Source organism: Prionailurus bengalensis, chromosome D1 (assembly GCF_016509475.1).
Source record: "Prionailurus bengalensis isolate Pbe53 chromosome D1, Fcat_Pben_1.1_paternal_pri, whole genome shotgun sequence".
In the NCBI taxonomy this organism is placed as follows: Eukaryota; Metazoa; Chordata; class Mammalia; order Carnivora; family Felidae; genus Prionailurus; species Prionailurus bengalensis.
Window position 1 is genome coordinate 77,261,852 of NC_057346.1, and position 23,744 is coordinate 77,285,595.

General features: G+C 38.2%; 2 protein-coding genes across 3 annotated transcripts in view; both read left to right on the forward strand.

Moving 5' to 3' along the window:
* The window catches only part of NELL1 (neural EGFL like 1), an 882,973-nt gene that overhangs the window by 567,285 nt on the left and 291,944 nt on the right, over positions 1-23,744 (forward strand). The gene's annotated exons all lie outside the window — the stretch shown is intronic.
* Positions 7,738-9,290, forward strand: LOC122483623 (isocitrate dehydrogenase [NAD] subunit gamma, mitochondrial-like). The gene has a single exon (XM_043580820.1). The coding sequence runs from the start codon at positions 7,906-7,908 to the stop codon at positions 9,073-9,075; it is 1,170 nt and encodes a 389-aa protein (XP_043436755.1). The 5' UTR covers positions 7,738-7,905; the 3' UTR covers positions 9,076-9,290.

The window sequence follows — 23,744 nt, forward strand, 5'->3', positions numbered from 1 at the left end:
AGCTGCAAAGGTCATATGTGGCAGGCAGTTGGGCTCTGGGACTTATGCTCTCAATCACTAATCAGTGCAGCCTAATGGTGGTTGTCCGTGACTCTGTCACTGCCACTTCTGATTTTACTTATTCTGTCAACACGATACTGACACTGTTGGCCACTCATTCCTTGAATGTTTCGCTTCTCTTGGCTTCTGTGACATCCTTTTAGCTCTATTCTCCTCCTCCCTCCCAGATCACTTCTCCTCTAGTCCTCTAACAGTTCAAAATTGATGGTCTTCAGTTTTGTCCCCATCATTTTTCTGTGCTCTCACTACAATCCTCTTTCTAGCCTAGTACTTCCTGACCTCAGTGGTTTGACACATTACAGTGTCAGAATCAATCATGACATAATGTCAAAACCACTCACTTATTCATAAGGCATTAAGTTACAAGCACTTGCAAGTGATTTACTTTTTGAAATAGACTCACCTCCGAATTACCATTATAAGGATGTCAAACTCATTTGCATGTCAGTAGTATGTGCTTGATTGTGTGAGGAAAGGTGGGATTACAGCTACCTGGAAGTGACTTGCTTATAATTCATTGCCTATTTTATATTTGCTGAAAGTATCTATGGACCATGGTTATTGGTGTGTCATTGATAGTTACAGCAATTTTGTGATATTATTAGTCAACTTGGATTTATAGTTGTGTTTGTTTCCTTGATTTTACCCATGGATACATTTTTAATAACAGGTGAAGGAAGCATGCATATGCATTTATCTCTGCATAGCCTAGAAATGAGAATGCATTCTAGTTACAATTCCAAATCAAAGGCAATATGATCAGCCAAATAACATGTGCGAGATTATTTATATTAACATCATGAATAAATATAAATATTATGTGCTACACTTTTTAATCATAAAATGAGTTATTTTTTATTAATGTCTGCTTTCTCATATTACTAGTAGAGCTCTGAATTTGACTTGTAAAATATAGTTTTACATAGTTTTTATGTTAGTCATATATCTTTTTCCCTCAAAAAATGATGATTTGAGAGTATTAACAGATAGTTTTACTAATCATTCACTATTAAAATGCTTATGAAGTTATGTCCTATAAAAACAGCTTAGGAACACTCTGCTTTATGTGGTCAGTTGCTTTTGTTCATAGTGTGTATGTTTGGTTTTCATTTCAATCTGAGTGTGCTCCTAGGAGTGTGCCTCCTATGGTTGCCATTCATCATCTGTCATAGCAGAAGAAAAGTTGAAACCCTCTGCTCGAGGCTGTGTCATATACTCCTCTGTGACTAACTCTCTCCCTATGTTGATGACTCCTGAATTTCTGTCATGATCCACGATCTTTTCTCTGGAGCTGTAGACTCATTTATTAAGCTACGCACTGGGCATCTTTATGCGGATGTCCCACAGGCTCCCTGAACATGTCATACCTGAAACTGAGCTCATTTTCTGTCCTGTTCCCAGGCCCAACTCTTTTTTTTTTCCCCCAGTGTCATATATTTTCATCAATGATCTCATTTACCCTGTCCACTAAAGACATTAAGAATAATATTCATTGTCTCTCAGGCCATTAGTCTAGTCCTGTTTTTATTTCCAAAATATCTTTGAAATGATTTCTCTCCTTCCTCACTGCCTTTACTGTAGTACAACTGCTCATGATTTCCTATTGGGACTGTTTCATGGCCCAGTGGTCCTCAAACTTCAGTGTATATCAGAATCATTAAAACACAGATTGTTGGGTTCCAACTCCAGACTTCCTGATTCAGTAAGTCTAAGGATAGTCCTAAGAAAATACATTTCTAACCAGTTTGTGGTAACCCTGATGCTGCTGGTCTGGGGATCATTTTTAGAGAACAGTAGTGTTAGCCTCTTAATTGGCCTCCCTGCTGCCATGCTAGCCACCTTGCTGTTTACCCTCCAAAGGATATATTTTTAAATGCAAGTCATATTATCTCTGTCCCTGACTTAAACCCTTATATTGTCTTCACATTACTCTAGATTACAATACAATAGATTCACATTACAATAGATTTGGTTGAACTCTTATCCCTTGAATATGTGAAGTCATAGCACTCTGGTTATTCTTTTACCCGTACAACATATATTTTTTGTTCCACTGAGGTTAAGAGCTTTTTCAGTTGTCCATGTATGTTTGTAGATCAGCCCGGCTATTAAAATCTCAACCATTGTCCATTTTATAATCCCATTATCAGGCTTCCTGCTTTATTCACATCTTTGAAAGGTGCATCTTTTTCTCCATGTGAGGAAGAGGATTGCTCTGTATCCTTATGTAAGAGTTGGCCCATTGGTAGAAACAAAATTGTGTAGGTGAGCTTGAGTCATTCCTCTTCCAGTATTCTCCCCTGGGATTGTCCTCTGCTCTAGTCTTTGGCCCTGGTGGTGGACAGCTGTTAACTTTCTTATGTGACATATTAAGTGATAAGCAGGTACTCAGCTGGTTCCTACTCAACACCTGTTTTATATCATGTTTAGGAAGCAGTTTATTAACTCCCAGTAGGCTGCCTTCAAGCACACCAAATGCTGGCCCTATCTGACTGGACCTTGTGAGGGGGTAAAGATAGGCCCTTGATACTCAATATGTGGTAAGGAGGCCAGTAGAATCTGTATCACTAGGGAGCCCTTTAGAAATGCAGAATCTGCAATCTTCCCTCAACAGAACTGTTGAATTAGAATCTGCATTTCAGTGAGATCCTAGGGTGGTCAAGTTTGAGAAGCACTGGCCTAGGCCTCTATGTCTCCTGGACATGCTCACCTTACCTGTTAGCATTCTTTATTAATTCATAATTGTATGAATTTGTAAGATCTGCGCTAGCCAGTTTCTTCATCTGTAAAATGGGGACTGTAATGCTTACCTGGTGAATTCTGATGATGCATGTAAAATATCCAGCACAGCACCTTAGACGTGGTGAATGTTCTTTAGTGGTAGCCATTATTAAGTCTGTATCTTCATCTTCTTGGATTTTAACAGCCTTTTGGAAGTCTTCATAAATAAGACCCCTACCTCCCCAAAAACTTGCATGGAGGGGGGCATTGATGCCTGAAAGTTAAAGAAGAATGGGATTATGGCTGGTTTATAATTAAAGATATGCCTAATTTTTAATTTTTTTTTTCAACGTTTATTTATTTTTGGGATGGAGAGAGACAGAGCATGAACGGGGGAGGGGCCGAGAGAGAGGGAGACACAGAATCGGAAACAGGCTCCAGGCTCTGAGCCATCAGCCCAGAGCCCGACGCGGGGCTCGAACTCATGGACCGCGAGATCGTGACCTGGCTGAAGTCGGATGCTTAACCAACTGCGCCACCCAGGCGCCCCAAAGATATGCCTAATTTTTAATTTAATGGAATAGCTGGGATGACTTTGGGAAGCACAGAAGTTGCTTGCTTTGCAGGGTTGAATGGTTGATTTCTAGCAATACCTAGATATTAATGCTTGTAACTCTGAGATAAGAACATGCATTTAAAGACACTGACCATCACAGTGATTTGATGCAAATCAAAAACAGTGAGATACTACCACAACACATTAGAATGGCTAAAATTAGGAATACATATCAAGTGTTGGTGAGGATGTCAAGAAGCTATAATTCTCTTTCATTGCTGGTGGAGATGTAAAATAGTACGATCATTTTAGAACAGTGTTTGGCAGTTTCTTAAAGGGTTAACAATAAAAAGGAACAAACTCTAACAGGCAGAAAATGAGTAAGGACAAAGTTGAACTAAATAACATCATCATGAAAGGGATATAATTGACATCAGGAGACTATTTTACCCAATAACAGCAGAATACACATTTTTCTCAAACTCACATGAGACAGTCAGTAAGGCAGACCACATTCTGGGCCATAAAACACACCTTAACAAATTGAAAATAATTGAAACAAATAATGTCTGCTCTGAGACCACAATGGAATTAAACTAGAAATCAGTAACAGAAAGATAGCAGGAAAATCCCAAAATACATATGGAGATTAAACAACACATTTCTAAATAACATGTGGGTCAAAGAAGAAATCTCAAGAAATTTAAATATAAAAATATTTGAACAAAATGGAAATGAAAACACAGCTTATAAAAAAAAAAGAAAACACAGCTTATCAAAATTTTGTGGTATGTGGTAACAGAAGTTCTTAGAGCAAAATGTATAGTAATGAATGCATTTGATGGAAATGAAGAAAGATCTATAATTTGTAATGTAAGGCTCTACCTTGGGAAACTGTAAAAAGAAGACCAAATGTAAGTAAGCAGAAAAAATATTAAGAATGGAAGGAGCAATCAATGAATTTGAAAATAGGAAATCAGTAAAGGAAATCAATAAAACCAAAAGCTGCCTCTTTGTGAAGATCAATAAAATTGGTAAGCCTTTAGAGAAGCTAAGAAAAAAGAGAAAGGACACAAATTGCTAATATCAGAAATGAAAGAAGGGACATAACTATAGATACGATGGACATTAAAGAGGATAATAAAGGAATATTATGTCCAACTTTATGCCCATGAATTTGATAATCTGGATGAAATCAAACAATTCTTCAAAATATGTAATTTGTCACAACTCATATAAGAAGAAACAATCCGAATAAACCTATATCAACCTATATATTTTATATATTACATATACATATAGATATATGTCATATATATACATTACATATACATATATATATATGTCAGCCTGTATCAGTAATTAATAACCTTCTAAAACAGAAATCACCAGACCCAGATGGATTCACTGGTCAACTCTGCAAAGAAATTATACCGAGGTGCCTGGGTGGCTCAGTCAATTAAGCATCTGACTCTTTATTTCAACTCAGTTCATGATCTTATGGGTTTGTGAGGTTGAGCCCCACGTCAGGCTCTGCATTGACAGTGAAGATTCTCTCTTTCCTTCTCTCTGCCCCTAACCCAATAATGTACTCTCTCTTTCTAAATAGATAAATGAATTGTAAAAAAAAGATAGAAAAGCAGTTCTATACAGTTTATTCCAGAGGATGGAAGCAGAGAAAATACTCCCTACTCATTCTGTAAGATCAACATTACCCTACTAACAAAACCAGACAAAGACATTACAAGAATAGAAAATGAAAGACCAATCTCTCTCATGAGCAAAGATGCAAAAATCGTTAACGAAATATTAGCAAACTGAATCCATCAATGTAGAAAAAGAATTATATACCATAATTGAAATCTATTCCAGGTATGCAGTGCTGGTTCAATAATCAAAAATCTGTTAATGTAATCCATCACTTTAACAGGATAAAAAAGGAAAAATCACATGATCATATCACTTGATACAGGAAAGCATTTGACACAACCCAACACACATTCATGATAAAAGCTCTTAGTAAATTAGGACTAGAGGGGAATTTCATTAACTTGATGAAGAAGAGCCACATCCAATCTACAGCTAACATCATACTTGAGAAACACAAAGCTTTCCCACAAAGATCAGGTACAAGCTAAGGAGGTCTCCTCTTACCACTCCTTTTCAATATTATATTGGAATTTCTAGCTAATGCACTAAGACAAAAAAAAAAGGAAATTAAAGGTATACAAATTAAAAAGGAAGAAATTGTTTTTGTTTGCAGACAACAAGATCATCTATGTAGACAATGTGAAATAATCAACAAAACTAGAACCCATAAGTGATTATAGCAATATTTCAAGATAGGAGTTTAATACACAGAAGTTGGTTGCTTTCCTATATGCAAGTAATAAAGAAGTGAAATTTAAAGTACAATATCACTTATGTTAGCATTCCCCAAAATTAAATACTTAGGTATAAATCAAAAATATGTACCAGATCTATATGAGGAAAACTACAAAACTCTGATGAATAAAATCAAATAAGAACTAAATAGAGATGTTTTCTGTTCACGGATAGGATGTCTTAATATTGTCAAGTTATCAGTTCTTCACAACTTGATCTGTAGATGCGATACAAATTTAATCAGAATCCAGTAAGTTATTTTGTGGATATCAACAAAGGAATTCCAAAGCGTATATGGAGAGGCAAAACAAAACAAAAAACCACAAAGAGCTAACACAGTATTGAAGAAGAGCAAAGCTGGAAAACTTATAGTCCTGAACTTCAGGACTTACTATAAAGCTACACTAATTAAGATACTGTTATTGGCAGAAAAACAGAGGAATAAATCAATGGAAGAGAATAGAGAGCCCAGAAATAGTCAACTGATTTTTGGCAAAGGAACAAAACCAACATACTAGAGCAAAGATAGTTTTTTAAACAAATAGTGCCAGGAACAAGGGGACATATACATGCAGAAAAATTAATCTAGACACAGACCTTAAATCCATCACTAAAATGAACTCCAAATAGAGTCATAGCTTTATGTGTAATATGCAAAACTATAAAACTCCTAAAAGATAATGTAGGAGAAAATCTAGATGACCTTGAGTATGGTGATGACTTTTTATATACAACACCAAATTCAGGATCCATGAAAGAAATATTTAAAAACATATACTACATTAAAATAAAAAAAAAACTTCTCTAAAAAAAGATAATGTCAAAAGAATGAGAAGCCACAGACTGGGGGAAGTTTTTTGCAAAAGGTACATCTGATGAAAGACCGGCATTCCAAATATGTAAAGAACTCTTAAAACTCTACAATAAGAAAACAAAAACGCAATTAAAAAAAATGGGCCAAAACCTCGAAAGATAACACATCAGAGAATATGGTAAATAAGCATATTAAAAGATACTTTACATTATATCTCATTAGGGAAATGCAAATTAAGACAATGAACTATCCCTAGGTGCCTATTAGAATGATTAAAATCTGGAACACTGACGAAAAATTCTGACAAGGATGTAGAACGATGGGAATTTTCATTAATTGCTGGTGGAAATGCAAAATAGTACAACCACTTTGGAGGACAGTTGATCAGTTTCTAGCAAAACTAATCATACTTTTACAATAGGATACAGAAGTCCTTGTTATTTATATTTACTCAACTAAGTTGAAAACTTAGGTCTACACAAAACCTGCACATATTTATAATTACCAAAATTATAGCAGCTTTATTCATAATTATCAAAATTTGGAAACAACCAAGATGTCCTTCAGTAGGTGGATATACAAACTGGTACATCCAGACAATGGAATATTATTCTGTGCTAAAAAGAAATGAAATATCAGTCCATGAAAAGACGAGGTAACCTTAAATACATATTACTAAATCCATGGAGCCAATCTGAAAAGGTTACATACAATGTGATTTCAATTATATGACATCCTGGGGTAATGCAAAACTATGGAGACACTTAAAAGATCAGTGGTTACCAGGGGCTAGGGGGAGGCAGGGATAAGTAAGCAAAGCAGAGCAGAATTTTTAGGGCTTTGAAACTATACAGTATGATGCAATAGTGGTAGATACACACACCTCCTTATACATTTGTCCAAACTCAGAAATTATTACACTAGGAGTGAACTTTAATTTAAACTATGGACTTTGGGTAAAAATGTTGTGTCAATGTAGGTTCATCGGTTGTAACAAATGTGCCACTCTGGTGCAGTATTTTGATAGTGGGAGGGAATTTAATGGGATGTAGGTGCTCTCTGTGAAATCTCTGAACCTGCCATTCAGTTTTGCTATGAACCCAAAACTTCTGTATGATATTACAGAAGGCCTGATATAGCCTATTTTTTTAAAAAAAGTATATCATGCAGAGGTTAGCACGTTGAATATACTTTCTATATGATACTTCACATCTCTCTCACTGCAGTAGAATGTCTGTCAGAATAGAATACCAAGCAGGAGAGACAGTTGTGACCTACACAAGAATTATGGATCTAGAATTCCGCTAGAAGAAGCCAATTTAAAACAAGAGGAAGATTGTGTATTTTTACGTAAGTTAACCTCTCCTTAATGATCATGGTGCTGAAGATGCTGACAGCTGCTAGTTGCTTTGTGAAGGCCATGTTGCGACCTTCTCCTCTCTGCCATTCTTGGGAGATTTTATTTGGCCGTGAGACCTCACTGAGGAGCTTCTCTTTTAAACACGGTATTCCTCCATCAGCCAAGTATGGTGGGCGACACACTGTGACTATGATTCCTGGGGATGGCATCGGGCCTGAACTTATGCTGCATGTTAAGACTGTGTTCAGACATGCATGTGTGCCTGTGGACTTCGAGGAGGTGATAGTTAACTCCACTTCTGGTGAAGAGGACGTTCACAATGCCATCATGGCAGTCCGTCGAAACTGCGTGGCCTTGAAGGGCAACATCGAAACTGACCACAACCTGCCACCGTCTCACAAATCCCGCAACAATATGTTTCGCACCACGCTGGATCTCTATGCCAACGTTATCCATTTTAAGAGTCTACCAGGAGTGGAGACAAGGCACAAGGATGTTGACATCTTAGTTGTTCGGGAAAACACAGAGGGTGAATACAGCAACCTGGAGCATGAGAGTGTGAAAGGAGTGATCGAGAGCCTGAAGATCATTACCAAGGCCAGGTCTTTGCGCATTGCTGAATATGCCTTCCAATTGGCCCAGGAGATGGGACGCAAGAGAGTGACGGTTGTGCACAAGGCCAACATCATGAAACTGGGAGATGGTCTCTTCCTACAGTGTTGCAGAGAGGTGGCCTCCCACTATCCTCAGCTCACTTTCGAAGGCATGATTGTGGATAACACCACCATGCAGCTGGTATCTCGGCCCCAGCAATTCGATGTAATGGTGATGCCCAATCTTTATGGCAACATAGTCAACAACATCTGTACAGGGTTGGTTGGGGGAGCAGGCCTCGTGCCTGGTGCAAACTATGGCCATACATACGCAGTGTTTGAAACAGCCTCAAGGCAATCAGGCAAGAATTTAGCCAATAAGAATATGGCCAACCCTACTGCCATGCTTCTGGCAAGCTGCATTTTGCTGGATTACCTCAAGCTCCACTCCTATGCCACCTCCATTCGCAATGCAGTCTTGGCGTCCATGGAGAACAAAGATGTCCATACTCCAGACATCGGAGGTCAGAGTACCACATCAGATATCATTCAGAATATCACAAATCACATCAGTACTGTCAATTAAATGGTTATGCCTTGCACGCTGAGCTACATCCAAGTCCTTCTCACTCTTCACCTTATTCTTCTCACTTAGAAACACTAGCCTGCTTGGCTAGTGTGGACTCTGGAATAAACTGGCTCCTGCTCCAACTCAGAAGAGGCAGGGGAAGCAAATCAAAGCTGATTTTTTCTGTTAAATTAAAATGCCATAAATGCCATAAGCATTGCTTATTTAAATTAGCCAAACCTATTGTGTTGTATACGTATTGAGGAATTCTTCTCTGTTTTAATTCACAATTCACACTTCTCTATGATACGATACACTAAGTAAATCAGAGCTGTTTGTAGAGTCCCAGGGCTTTCACAGAACCTAGAACGCTCATTTTTCTCTTTATCTGGGTCATTAAAATTCAGCAAACCAGCCTGCAGAGAAGTCTGGCTTCTCTCTAGAGGTTGTTAATGAGTTAATTAGTGCAATAAAATTTGCCTACAAAATATACATTGTAACCTTAATAATAAATAAGGACCGTAAAGCTGAGCTAGTACAGAATGCTTCCACTCCCTCCTAGATCTCTCATCTTTTCCATGGTCGTGTTTATGTTCCTAAGGAATTTTTGCTGTGTAATTTTTCACACATGGACATCCCTGAGTACTTGAGCTCTCCTGGAAAGCGCATTCTTGGATTCCTTCTAGTTGGACTCAAGAGTCTAGAGGTCAACTCCCCAGTGAAGAGGCACATGGCCCATAATTCTTCACTGTACAAATGTAACCATGCACCGTAACTCCATGTTCACTGCTTCATAGTCTGTGATGGTTTACTTTCTTTTAATCTCTTTTTTTTTTTTTTTTTTTTTTTTTTGAGGAAAGAGTGTGCAAAAGAAAACGAAAAGCACTGGGCTAATTTAAATGTTTGCTGTAAGTTTATTTACAGTATTTTTAAGGCCCTAGTTGGGAAATACACAAAGAAAAATGATCATTTTATCAGGGCTCAGAAATAGTTATTATTCAAGTTGGAAATGAAAATAATAGTTATGAGAATTTTCAGTGGCTTCATCTGCAAGAATGGCCTGCAGACAAAAATAAAATTGAGAAAAGAGTGAATACTTAAAGTGTTTTGGAAACTTTTGTGTCTCAGCTTTAACCTTTGGATTCCACTGTGGTTGGTTCATGAACCACAAGTTAAAGACAGTGGACTTAGACTTGAAAATTTCCTTATGGTTCCCAAAAGTCTCTTAACATATTACCTTATATTAACTTCATTATGTATGAAGTCAGGGTCTGGGTTTAGAAAACCAAATGCTAGTTTGCAGGGACTTCATTTGAGGAGGAAGTGACTGTCTACCTATCTGTAAGTCTGTCTTTAAGAATAAAGCTAGCGGAGATAAGTTAGTTATAATCATGGTATTCTTTTAGCAGACTTTTACACATGTTGCTAGCCAGGGCCGCCACTGGCCTACAGTGTGATGCCTTGCTCTGGACAGATCTAGATCTGCACCAGACGCATGGTTTGATGATACAGCAAGGGGTAATTTTTGGCATGAAGTCCTCCCCCCTGCAATGCCACATAACCCCATCCTACCTTAACCCACACTACCCACTCTATCTTTTTCTCTCATGACTAGGGGAATTTGTTCATGGCACAACCAGCCCAAACGCAGACAGTAACCTGGCTATTGGCTTCTATTTGACAGTGGGAGTTTATGCTGATAAGTACATTTGAGCTACAGTATGCCTTTCTGTTAAAGGTGGTTGTCTCCAGAGTCTTCCCACAGTTATTAGGTCAGACTACCTTGATGGCACCTATTATACCATCGTGGAACTTTCCATTTATCAGTGTTAGATTTTTCCCACTTAGCTATGAGCATTTCTAGGACAAATGCTATGTATTCTATTTCCTTGTCCTGTGTAGCCCCTAACATAATGACTGATACAGACAAAATAAACAATATATATTTATTGAATCACCAAAAAATGAATGATATGGCATGTATCCCCTCCTATTTCTTCTGTGTAAAGTGAGGTAATAACTTTACCTACCTCATAGGATCATTAGCAAGCCTAAGTGAGAAAATAGACATGATGTTGATAGCACTTGCCTGTCACATGATAAGTGCTTGCTGTGTTTGGAAATTATCCATTATTTTTCACTTTATACCTTTCTGAAAGATAATTCTAAAGAGGACTTGGCAAATTACATTAATTCATTACTGTCATTGGAACTTACTAGAGAAGTTTCTTAATTTATATTACAGGTTTGTAACTGACTTTAAACAAGGGGAGCCAATCATACATGCTTATTAGAGTCCCCTTATTTCTCTACTTTTTTTTTAAGAGAGTGAGTGAGCAAGAGAGGGGAGGAGAGATAGAGAGGGAGAGAGAATTCCAAGCAAGTTCCCCACTGTCACCATGAAGCCCAGCGTGGGGCTTAATCTCACAAACCATGAGATCATGATCTGAGCCCAAATCAAGAGAGTCAGATGCTTAACTGACTGGCCACCCAGGTGCCTCCTTCCTTTTTTTTTTTTTTTATTTTTTTATTTCTTGAATCTAGCTACCTCTCTTCTTCCTCTTTTCTTCCTCTTTTCTCATTAGCCTTTTTCATCACTGGTAACCTACCAATTTGTGTTATTTCTAATTTGTGTCCTGCCTATAATTGAGCCCCCTTAAATCTATTTTATGCAATGTGTTCAGTAAGATCTTTCTGAAAGGAAAATTGTATCATGTCACTTTCCTACTTAAAACCTCTCATTGAGTGGCTTCCCTTTGGCCTTAAGAGAAAGTCAACTGAGTGTACATGAAAGACCTCCCATGGTGTGAGACCTGCTTCCTTCTCTAGGTTCACCATTTCCATCCCTTCTCTTCACTCCAGTAACAACACAATGTGACACCCCAAAAAGTGTGCAGACAGAGGTCATTTTTAAAGAGCCATGTATCCTTTCGAGGTCATACCTTTGCACATGGCCTTGGTTCCTTTCCCCTTCAGGAGATGACGGCCTTTTCATTTTAGAGGACTAAACTTGATCATTACCACCTTTGGGAAGCTTCCTTGACTAACTCTCTTTCCATTCCCTGCTGAGATGGAGGGGAGTAGCTCTCCCAGTTCTCCTAGAGAGCTCTGTATATCCTACCTAGTATGCATGTCTCTGGTTATCATTATGTGCTTTCCTTCCCATCAGTCTTACTATACAGTCCATTCTTTGGCTACAGGAATGAAGGAGTCATTCATCCCTACAACATCAGACCTGATACAGGGATAAACTCTTACTTGCTGCTCACTCTCAGTATTTATGGAAGGCAGATAAAAAGGTGGAAAGAAAAGACTGGCCTGAATTCACAGTTAGGACTAGAGGACTGGAAGAACTACTGTATTGCAAAATACTCCTGTCTGGCTTCAGTCTATGAACCTTTCTTTATAAGACTGCTCCTCTCTAAAGAACTTTACTGCCCTCAAGGCAGTAAAATAGGTGGTTGGCAGGCTGCCTTTGTTTCCTGAGAAGCTTTCTGTACTACGTTAATGGATACTTTTATCTTAGGCTTTATCAATTTACTCTGCTTCACTTAAAGTCCTGATGCTATAAAGAACAGCAGCTACAGATTGTCTTATTTTTCTCTAAATTAACTCCTCTCCATTATGGCTCTATTTTAATGGCCTTGCAAATCATTCAGGTTGCATAGCTGACATTCATCTCAGCTCTTCCACATAGGAGCTCTGTGACATTGGATAAATTCCTTAGCCTCTCTGATCTCCAGTTTGCTAATCTGTAAAATAAAAGTAATTACTTTGCTTCATAAGATTGTTATAAAAATTAAATAAGGTTGTTTGGTTTGGCAACAGCTGTGTAAAAAACCAGCTCAAAATTTAGTGGCTGAAAGCAAGTAATTGTCATGAGTCTGTCGAGTGATCAGATGATACTTCTCTCATCAGTATACTTTCTTGAGGGCTATTAAAAAGAATAATCTCAAATCCTGATGTCCATAAAGATCAATATAAAGATACTAAACTGTATCACTTCATAATTACCTGTCCCTACCACCATCTCCGTAGGCTTACTTTTATAGAAGGATGCTTTAATGTTCTTACTTCAGCTTTCCTCAAGGTCTGGTATGTGAAATCTTGTTAGGGGACAGCTCTGAAAATAATGAATCTGCTTAAAAGGCCAACAGAAAAGATTCCCCTCAGAACTGAGAACCAGGAAAACTTGAGTTTTTCACCATGAATTTGTGTTCTTCTACCAGGTAATTATATGAAGTGGAAACAAAAAGGATGGTTTATTTTACAAATAGGAGAATTTTGAAGAAATGTATCCAGTTCTGGATCATTACAGAGGTTGCAAAAAAAAAAAAAAAAGATAGTATTACCATAGGCTCAGTTGGGAATATGCAAAATATCTGCAGGAAGCTGATTACAGAGCTAGAAATTGTTTGGAGGAAGGCACTTGGTCCTTGGAGTTTCCCTGGCAATTTGAATAACATGGGTACCCAATGTGGTAAAGTGTTCTTTACATCAAAGTGAATTTGCTTACACTGATATGGGAAGCTACATACATTGCATTTGTGATTGCCCCAAGAAACACGGAACAAAGAAAGTAGATATATTTTAAGTGGGAAAAAAATTGCTCTTTACAAAAGCAATTAAGAAAAATTGGAATACCTAGGGGCACTTGGGTGGCTCAGTCAGTTGGGCATCCCACTTCAGTTAACTTGTGGCTCATGGGTTCAAGCCCCACGTTGGGCTCTATGCTGACAGCTCAGAGCCTGGAGCCTATTTTAGGTGTCTCCCTCTCTCTCTGCCCCTCCCCTGGTTGTGCTCTCTCTGCCCCTCCCCTGGTTGTGCTCTCTCTCTCTCCCTCTCCCCCCCCCCCCAAAAAAATAAACAAACATTAAAAAAATTGGAATGTCTTGTTACCAATGTTGCAAATGCTTAAGACCAGTATAGCCTGAGTGTAAAAACAGTATCTCAGAGGAAGACTAGCCTGGGCACTAATCAGCTTACACATCTGATTTGCTACACTTAGTACCAAATCTCCTTCATGCAAAATAGATATAAATGAATGAATATTGCCACAAAAGAGAGAATATCATATATTTCCAAGTACAAGGCATTTTCCTTTTTTTCTATCCCTCAACAAAAAAGAATTGCCTTAAATTCAAGTCCTTATAAGTGTTCTCTTATGACTAGAGAACCAGGCTTTTGTTTTGAACAATAAGAAGCTATTTGGAGGACGGGGGAAAAATGACATGAACTATGCCAGTTTAGGATTTTTATAGAATTTATTTGTAGCATAAAGGTTAAATGGGGGCAAAAAAAATCACTTAACAAAGAATTAGTCATTATTCCTGGAAGTGTGTTCTCACAAATGCAAGTGTTAAATGTTATTACATATATGCCTTTTAAAAATCACTTAATAACGCAGTTCAATTTTGGTCACCATGTAGAGGTCACAAATATTTACCTGTTAGATAAATGAGAAAACAAGAAGTCTTAACATTATGCAATTCGATTCTTGTGACTTCACTGGAAATTTCCAACGAAGGCATGAAACACAGATTCAAAAAGTGCTTTATCTCAAACAGACAGGTACGATGATGATAGGTTTGGAAAATTTTAGAGAACGTGAAAAATGACTCTGTATTGGGGAAGACCTTGAAGTCAAGATGCATGGGAAGAGATTAAACAAAATTATTTGATATCATGGTAAAGGATAATCATTCTAAATCTATTTAATGTAGCCTATTAAGTAATGTATTTAATATAACTATGCATGATAACTAAATCCATCAATCAAACTTTATACATAGTGTCTATTTAATATGCTTCTCAAAGTTGTTCAACTTTGCCAAAAATATTTTTCTTTCTTTTTTAGATGTTATTATTGATAAAAAGGGAATCATTCTCCTTATACTTAAGATTGCTTCCTATTCAGGTATTTACCTGATCTCTTAAATGGGCATTCTGTGGAAAAAGGAAAGAAAAGAGATTTTGAAGTTACTGTGCAGAAATCTATAATAACGAAGAAGTAGATTTCTGGATTTGAAAACAGTACTATGAAAAGAAATGGAAAGGAATTTTTAAAAAAGATTTTATTCTTTTTTTTCAGTTTTTATTTATTTATTTTGAAAGAGCATGAGCAGGGGAGGGGCAGAGAGAGAGAGACAGAGACAGAGACAGAGAGAGAGAGAGAGAGAGAGAATATCCCAAGCAGGCTCTCAGCTGCCAGTGCAGAGTCCGATGTGGGGCTTGAACTCAGAAACCCATGAAATCATGACCTGTGTCGAAATCCAGAGTGCCCCAAAATGCAAAGGAATTTCAAATGAAATTATATTTAACTATTTAAGGCAGTGGCTAGAGCATACCTAAAATACTCATTATAGTTTTGATCTTTCAACTTGACAAAAGATGTCATTTCCATGAAAAGGTATGGTGCTAAAAATCAACTTTACACCAAGCATCAGAAAAAGATGTTGAAAACCCTGATTTATAAAGAACTTGTTTTCTCCAGGGTAAGAAAATTCTCTGAGGTTGATCCTATTCAAGATATTCATGCTGTAATGGAATTAGGTTATTTTGATCCCAGTTTAATTCTTGCTAGTAGCAAGATACTTGATTCATTCGTTTACTTAGTAACTTCATTTGTTCTTTCTCTGATTCACTTGTTCCATGATGTTTTTCTTCCACTGAGTTCTTGCTTTGAGCTCGGCACTGTGCAAGCCTCTGAGGATGCAGCTTTGAGAATCTATGTCCTTTGTCTTGAGGACTGAGAATCAATAATCATCAGTAAATTTTAACGGAATGTGATGAGTGTTACAATAGCAGCATAAGCAAGAGTGCTGTGAGAACACACAAGAGGGGACAACAGAGAGCTCCCCAGAGTAAGTTGTGCCTCTAGGGGTGAGTGAGGGGGTGGCGGAGGGGGAGGAGGGCATATGAGTAAGCCCGAGAGAGACTGACAGCTTCCAGAAATGCCATCATAAGTCATCACCTATTACCTGGTGGTTAAAGCTTTTACTTTCCCCCCATCATTTCTTACAGTATATAAGTTATAGTATATAGTTATTGTTGAATTCGTTTTATCTACCAGAACTTGCACTGATTATCTAGAAGGCGGGATTTTGAACATTTAAGGTGCACATCTGAACTGTGAAGTGATTTTTTTTGGAAGGATAAGCCCTTTACGTTGATTAATTAACCTGATTAGACCCCTCATCGTAGTAGGCTCTAATTCTTGTGATTAGGAAGATTTACTATTTCTCTTAAGCTACTTTGCAGCACCGTTGCTGTCTCTTCAGAACCTTTCTCTTCTTGTCCGTGTTTCTGTCAGTCTGTCTGTGAGCTTGTTTCATCATTTAGGTTTTTTTTTTTTTCCCCCCAGCACACTTCTTTTTTCCTCCATCTGCTAGTAGATCTCTAGAAACACATCCTCTTCTCTTCCTTGGTGCTGAGCTCCAGAGTGTACCCCGTGCTCTGATACAATATTGATCTCCTATTCCCTTTGGAAAGGGCCTTGGTGTTCATTTGAAATCCCATCTGTGACCCTTTTCTGTCATCCCTGGTTCTGCTGCCAGTGGCACAACCTGCTCCCCTGAGTGCCCTTTCAAGCTGCCCACAGGCCACCCTCTTTACCTGGGGTGTGTCATAGTTCCAGTTACCACTTGTCTTTGGTGGCATCAGGACACGTGCCACCCACTCTTGCCCATGGCTGAAACAGTCACCCTCTTTCTGACTGAAGCCAGTGACGGCAGCTTTCCTGGTGAGAATGACACTGTCGCTCGTCCACCTGATACTTTCATCATCTTCTCCCAAGAAGCCACCTTTCTGCAAAAGGGATTGTCAATCTCTCCATCTTGTCCTCTGAGGCTATTTGGTATCTGTTTAGAGCACTCCAGAAATGGGCAGCTAAGAGTATTAGCATTACTTGACCACGGTTATTGTTTTCATCCAGATTGACAGATGCTTTTTATAGTCTCTGGCTGAATTTCATCTGAGAAGAGCTTAAAATGCACAGGAGGAGGAAAGTACTTCTCTCCTAGGATCCCCACTGAGCTGATAACAGTCTATGGGGAAGTCATCTATTTAAACAGAAATAAACACGCCTTGGGATGCCAGGAGCCTATTTTCAGCTTTATTAAGCTATTTTCAGCTTTATTAAGAAATCTGTGTTTAATTTTTCCAAACATCTCCATTCCTGTTCATTTAGCTTTTCGCTATGTGTGGATCAGTTAGAGCACTTGATGAGAATGCAGACCTTGCATTCTGCTCCTCACAGCAATGTAGCTCATTTGAGGAAGAGTAAAGAATCTGGAAGACTTCCAAGGGCCTCGTCCAAAACTTGTACTCAACTGGCTTTTCATGGGGACAAGAATTCCTGGTCAGATGTTGCCTGGTTCTTGGGAAATCTTCCCTGTCGGATATTTTTTCCTGTTAAAAATTCCTTGGATCCATGTAGATTGATCATACGATACTTTAGGCCACGGACAGCTCTTTGTCTGTCTGTGTGGGTAAAGGGTCAAAAAGTAAATACTGCAAGCTTTTCGGGCCATCTGGTCTCTGTGGCAGCTGTTTAGTTTTGCCATTTTAAAGCAATGGGAACCATAGACAATAAATGTGGCAGTGTTCTAAGAAGATGTTATTTATGGACACTGACTGTAATTTAAATTTGACATGATTTTCACATGTCATGTAATACTGTTTTTCTCTTGACTTTTTCCAACCATAAAAAAAATGTAAAAGCCATTCTTTGCTTGCATGCCATACAAAAACAAGCCTGTGGTCTGTAATTTCTGAACGTTGCTGTAGGCAGAGGGGGACTCCAGTAGTGAGCAAAACAGAAGCCCAGCTCTCAGGTGACTTTTGTTTACTGAGAGGGAAAACTGACAATGAGTATGCAAACACACAAACAATGAATATTATGTCAAGTTTTAAGGACTAAGAAGAAAGGAAACCAAAACAAAACGTGGATATTGGGACTGAGAGCAATTGGTAGGGGAGGGGCTGAGGGGGTGCGTTGCTTTAGCTGATAGGAAAAGTTTCTCTGACTTTGCATCTGAGTTGGACTCCAAATAGTGCCAGGGAGACATGTGGACATCTGGTCCAAGTAGATGGAATGGTGAAGGCAGAGGCCCGAGTCACGGTGAGCTTAGGGTGTTTGAAGAATTAAGATCACTAGTGTAGCTGGAGATGACATTACAGAGGGGAAAGGGAAAGCCACACCATGAGAAAGAAATACAGTGACAAGTGCTTGTAGGATTCTGGGCCAGGTGAAGGGTTTTGGGATTTATTCAGGTTTCAGTACTAGACCATGGTAGATTTAAAGCCGGGGAGGGACAGGAAGTGGTTTAGGACTTTGGATAGGTCACTGAGTGGATGGGGGACTGTGGGTTGGGAACAATAGTGGAGACCAGGAGGGCAGTCAGGAGGCTAGTCTGAAATAGAGGCTTTTCCATTTACTCTTGTAACACTTGAAGTGTGAATCTGATAGAGGCTAAGGAGAAGGTGAGTGATGTAATATACAGCTTGGGTTGGACTACCAAATGAGATTTGTATCAAGAGTGCCACAAAAAGTTAAGTCTGTATTATTCCATTTTACCTTATTAATGCTCACAATGACAGCTAACTATTTTGGGGGTACGCTAGCTGTAGCATTATTTTATTCTCAAAGTTCTGTGAGGAAGGTGTCTTTCTACAACAGAAATGAAACTAAAGTACTAATGGGCTCTGCAGTAAGGCCAAAAGGTCTCAAAACTGGTAGGTGGCAGAGGGACCCTACAACCCATATTTGTCCAGGTCTTAAACATGTGATATGTTTACTTATGTTTCCGTTTTCTATTATTATACATCGAACCAACCCAAAGTGTCCTGGCTTAAAACAATGATTTATTATTTTTCATGATTTGAGGGTTGCCTGGGCTCACTGAGGGCTTCTGCCCCATGTGCTATTGGCTGGGATCATGCGTGAGGCTGCAGTCAGAGCCTGAAACATTCAAGATAACCCCATTCCCATGGCTGGCAATGGGTGCTAATTGGCTGCAGTGCCTCTGTGCTCCCTTATGTGACATTTCAACTATCATTAGGCTAGACAGGCTTTCTTACCACATGGTGGATGGATTCCAAGAGGGAGCATTCCAGAGAGACAAGCCCCAATGTGCAAGTGCTTATCAAGCTCTGATGTATTGCATTTGATACCATTACCTTCAAGAAAGTCTTAGAGCCAAGCCCAGAATGAAGTGAAAAGAGATAATGCATGGAAGGTAAGTTCATTAGCATCTGCCAGTATCTGTGACATTATTATCCTAGCTTCCGCCTTTATATAGAAATGTGCGAAAACTATTTCTTTTTCTGTGACTGTTCTTCTCAGCAACTTAAGGATAGGCTAGGAAGGACCTCAGATATGTCCAGATTCATGTGTTGACTAGGCATTTATTGGGTCCCTGCTCTGAGTGAAGTACTTTGCTGGGAAATGTGGAAAAGTAAGAATCAGGTAAGATACAGGTCCTTCCCTCTAGGTGCGTTCGGTCTAGAAGAAAAGATTATGCTTCCAGATGATGGTGCTTGAAAAAACAGATAAATGTTTGGGGATAGAAAATAGACTTTAAGATATATTTCAAATTGCTCTTCTTGGAGGCCTGGGTAAATTTCAGAAAGATGTTCTTCCTATGAAATGTATCCTTTTCTCTGACTTGCTATGATTTTCTATATAATGGAAGAAATTGAAGCATTTATTCTCCCAGAAAATTAGAGGGCATTGTGAAACACCAATTTTTCTCAAAAGTGAACTAATGTCCAGGTCAATTCAGTGTTTGAAGAAGGAGAATTGCATTTGCTACCTTGACCTCCAGCTTTGTTTGATCTCTGACTGGTTTAGGTCACTAAACAATATTGATTTTTTTTTTTTCATTGAAACCTTCCTGAAGTCAACTTTCTATAAGAAAAAAACAACACCAAATAGCCACTGGAATGAAAAGTCCCAGTCTACTCATTGTGTGTATAACAGATGTTTGAGCAACAAAAAGTTTTGAGTATAATAGATGCTCATTTAATGTTAATGTTTAAGCTAGGACCTGCTGTTAGTTCTTATAGGTGTTTGGCATTCTAATGAGATTTAAAAACAAAGCTATAATACCATTGAACATGTGCTTATGATATTTTAGACACTATCTAAATGCCTTCTGTGTATCATTTCCTTTGCCTTTGTACATGTTTGTGATTGTTGGTACTGTAATTATCTTCATCTAGATAGAAAAGCTGCAGGCAAAAGAGTTAAGTAGCTTGCCCAAAGGCCATAGTCAGGGCTTGAACCCTGGTCATTTTGATTCCCAGTACCATTTGCATTTACCACGGTGTAATCCAAAAGTAGCAGTGGAAAAAGCATTGGAATAGTCTTCAGGGGAGTTGAGATCTAGTCCTTTGGGCTGAACTAACTAGCTATGTGATCCTGGACAAACCAACTTCTCTTGCCTGAAGAAAAAAAAGATAACTCTTTTCTACAAACACAGACATTTGCAGCCCAGATTTCTATGCTAATTTAGAGCCTACATTTTCTTTACAGCTTACAGTGAATCTTTCATACTCCTGATCTCCTACACCCTGCTTTCTTTTTCTTTCTTTTTATAATGAACATTTATCCCTTTCTAATATTCTATATCGTGTACTTAGTCATTCTTTACTGTCTGTCTCCCCTGTTTTGGGATGCAAATGCTAGTGAGAGCAGTGGTCTTTGTCTGTTTTGCATAAAGATCAGGCATTGCACGATGAAGAATATGGTGTGAGAAAGGGCAATAAGACATTGGGTGTCTTGGTCTTTTAAGTAGTTTCATTTTTGTGAGGAAGCCAGGAGAGAAGAAGACTATACTCTGGGTAGATTGCACGATGGAGAGGGTCTTGTGTGTCACACATCACTGTTCAGATTTTATTTGTTTGTTTATAGCCAGTTTGATCACCAAGACTTGTTAGGACACCAAAATTCCAGGGCATATGGTGGTGGGTTCTGAGAGACAATCCTTGAGGCTTAATTGTATGTGGAAGTAACATTTAACCTTCTGCTCGAATGTATGGTCATTCTTTCTGGGGAAATGACAAGAGCCATCAAGAAAATAAGGAATGATGTTGTTATACTCTGAGCTCAGTGAGAAAAATGTGCAGATGCAGATGTGTTATTCCTTATTTATGGTAATTGAATTTTAAATTTAATTTAGCAGTAAAAATCTGCTATTTAAAGGATTGTTGCACTGTAAAAGACTTGAGAAGCACATAGATTCTAGGGGTACTTAGAGAAGCATTTGATGCCTGATGGGTGACAAGCACAAATGCATCAAAATTAATCATAATTGCCATTCTAGCAAGTAAAATACAGCAATGTGTTTATCAAAAGGACGCTTCTGAAAGATATGAAAGGAACACGATAAATAGCAGGGCAAAAGGTTTATGTTACGAAGCCATGTGGTAAACAGAAGCTACCAAACTGTATACACAACATAGTCTAGAGAATGTCGATTTCATGTATATCACATCTATTTTAATATTTTATAAGCATTTTAAAAAAGCTGAATATTATTCTATTTTGAACATTTACAATAGTTGTGTGAGCCTTACACCCTTTTGGACATTTCAGCTTTTAAATTTTCATAGCCCTAACTAATGCAGTAAACATCTTGGTGCACTTTTTGTTCTCCGTATTAAGGATTGTTCTCTGAAGAGATCATACAGTAGAATTACTGGGTCAAAGGGTATGAATTTGTATCAGTCTGTCTGCTAACATGGCTAGTGAAAATTGGTACTTAATGTTTATTTTTTGTTGTTGTTTTTAATTGCTAATGAGATTGAGATTGTGTTTATTAGCCAGTTGTTTCCTCTTCTCTGAAATGCCTTCTTATGCCCTTGGACGTTTTATCTATTGGAGCTTAGTGTTTTTCGTTTGGATATCACACTCAGAATTCTGCATATGGAAAAGCCAAGTCTTTCAGTGAAGCTAAATTGTCACTATTCTGGAACAATTAATCATTTCATTGGAACAGTTGGTCAATCTTCTGGTATGATGGGTCATTTCATCTGTACAAGTGGATCAATTTAGTGAAACATCTGCTGGGAAAAGGTGCACCCAATAAATCATGTTTGGAAGTAGAGCTGAAAATCAAAGCATAGACTAGTTCACGACTTGCTCATGAGTTCACAGGCACCTCCGTTTTGATTCTTTCCAAAGTATAATGATGATGGAAAGTTCAGGAAACATGGTGTTTTACCACGTACATTAGGAGCCTCTGCACTAATTGCAGTATGTCAGTATTTTTATCTGCTTTCTAAAGAGATGTTGAGAGCAATCTTCCCCACGAAATTAACAGCCTGGATTCTCTCCTTTCAGTGACCCTTTGCCAGATGAAAACTCTGATCGACTTAATTTAATAAATGAGGAAGCTTGTTCCCTCATTTTTCATAGGTTGTCCTCTGCAGTTGGATTGAAGCCAGATCTACAGATAAGGAGATTACAGAAAACTATCTGAAATAATGAGTGCAAGGTTACTAAGCTTGAGGTGAAAAGGGAGGATAGTTTTATTTCTACCCAAGTGTGGGAATTTTGTATTAGTAATGTTATCTCCTAACTTTGCCACCATCACCCTGAGATCTAATGACATTTAGGGGTACTAGGAGCCAAGGTCAGAAAGCATAAAAGCTGTCTGAGTTCTTTTAATCTTGTCCCATACCATAAATGTGAATTAGATTAACTACAGATTTGTTCTGTGAAAAATTAGGGTGTTGAGTTAATAGTGTTCCTTTTCCTGTAACTTCCTGTTCAATTATAGAACTTATTTCAGTGTTTTTAAAAAAAATATTTGCTCTAATGGTTTGCCTCCTTCCCTAACTTTTTTTTTTCCAAACCATAAGAGACTCTTAAAAACTGAGAATAAACTCAGGGTTGATGGGAGGTGGGAGGGAGGGGAAAGTGGGTGATGGGCATTAAGAAGGGCACCTGTTGGGATGAGCACTGGGTGTTGTATGGAAACCAATTTGAAAATAAATTTCATATTAAAAAAATATTTGCTCTAAAAATAGATACTCTGCATTCTTGCTCTGCTGGAATAGGGCTTGGTAACCCTTGGTATAGGATTATACCTATCTGCTATGGATGAAAATATTTCAGTCATTTAACCCAGGATGTACAACTATCCCCAAACACACACATATATGCATACAAACTTGTGCATGTTTTCATAAGACAAAACTAAATCCAGATAATACCGCACCACAGAGCAGCAGCTCACAATAAAGATATAATTGTTTTGAACTCAACTAGCCATGGTTTCTTTCTAGGCTTTCTGTTCTGAACATCCACCAGCAGTAATGACACATCTGAGCCCCAAACCTTTGTCCCTCAAATCCTAGCCCAGGACAGAAATACTGGTTTTATAATCTGTACCATGGTAAAGTGTAGGGACATATCTCCCTCACTTTAATTCCAAATGAAAAGCCAAAGGCCTTTTATATTCTTTCAGAAGAGAGGTCCATCACAACCTCTGCTTTAAACAGATTAAACTGTGGTTCAGCAGCCTGGCTGTTGCAAATGATTAAGTTGTGCTCAAGATTCACGTTTTATTTGTAAGTGATGAAACAAATAAGCCTTGTGTTCAGAATAATAATTATTTTTTAATTATTAAGTGAGTATGGTTTTCTATTTATGTATCTCAGAAGGATTCAGGGCTATTTGT

Excerpts from the sequence above, each read along its gene's own strand:
- LOC122483623 (XM_043580820.1), top strand. The coding sequence starts at position 7,906 with ATGATCATGGTGCTGAAGATGCTGACAGCTGCTAGTTGCTTTGTGAAG.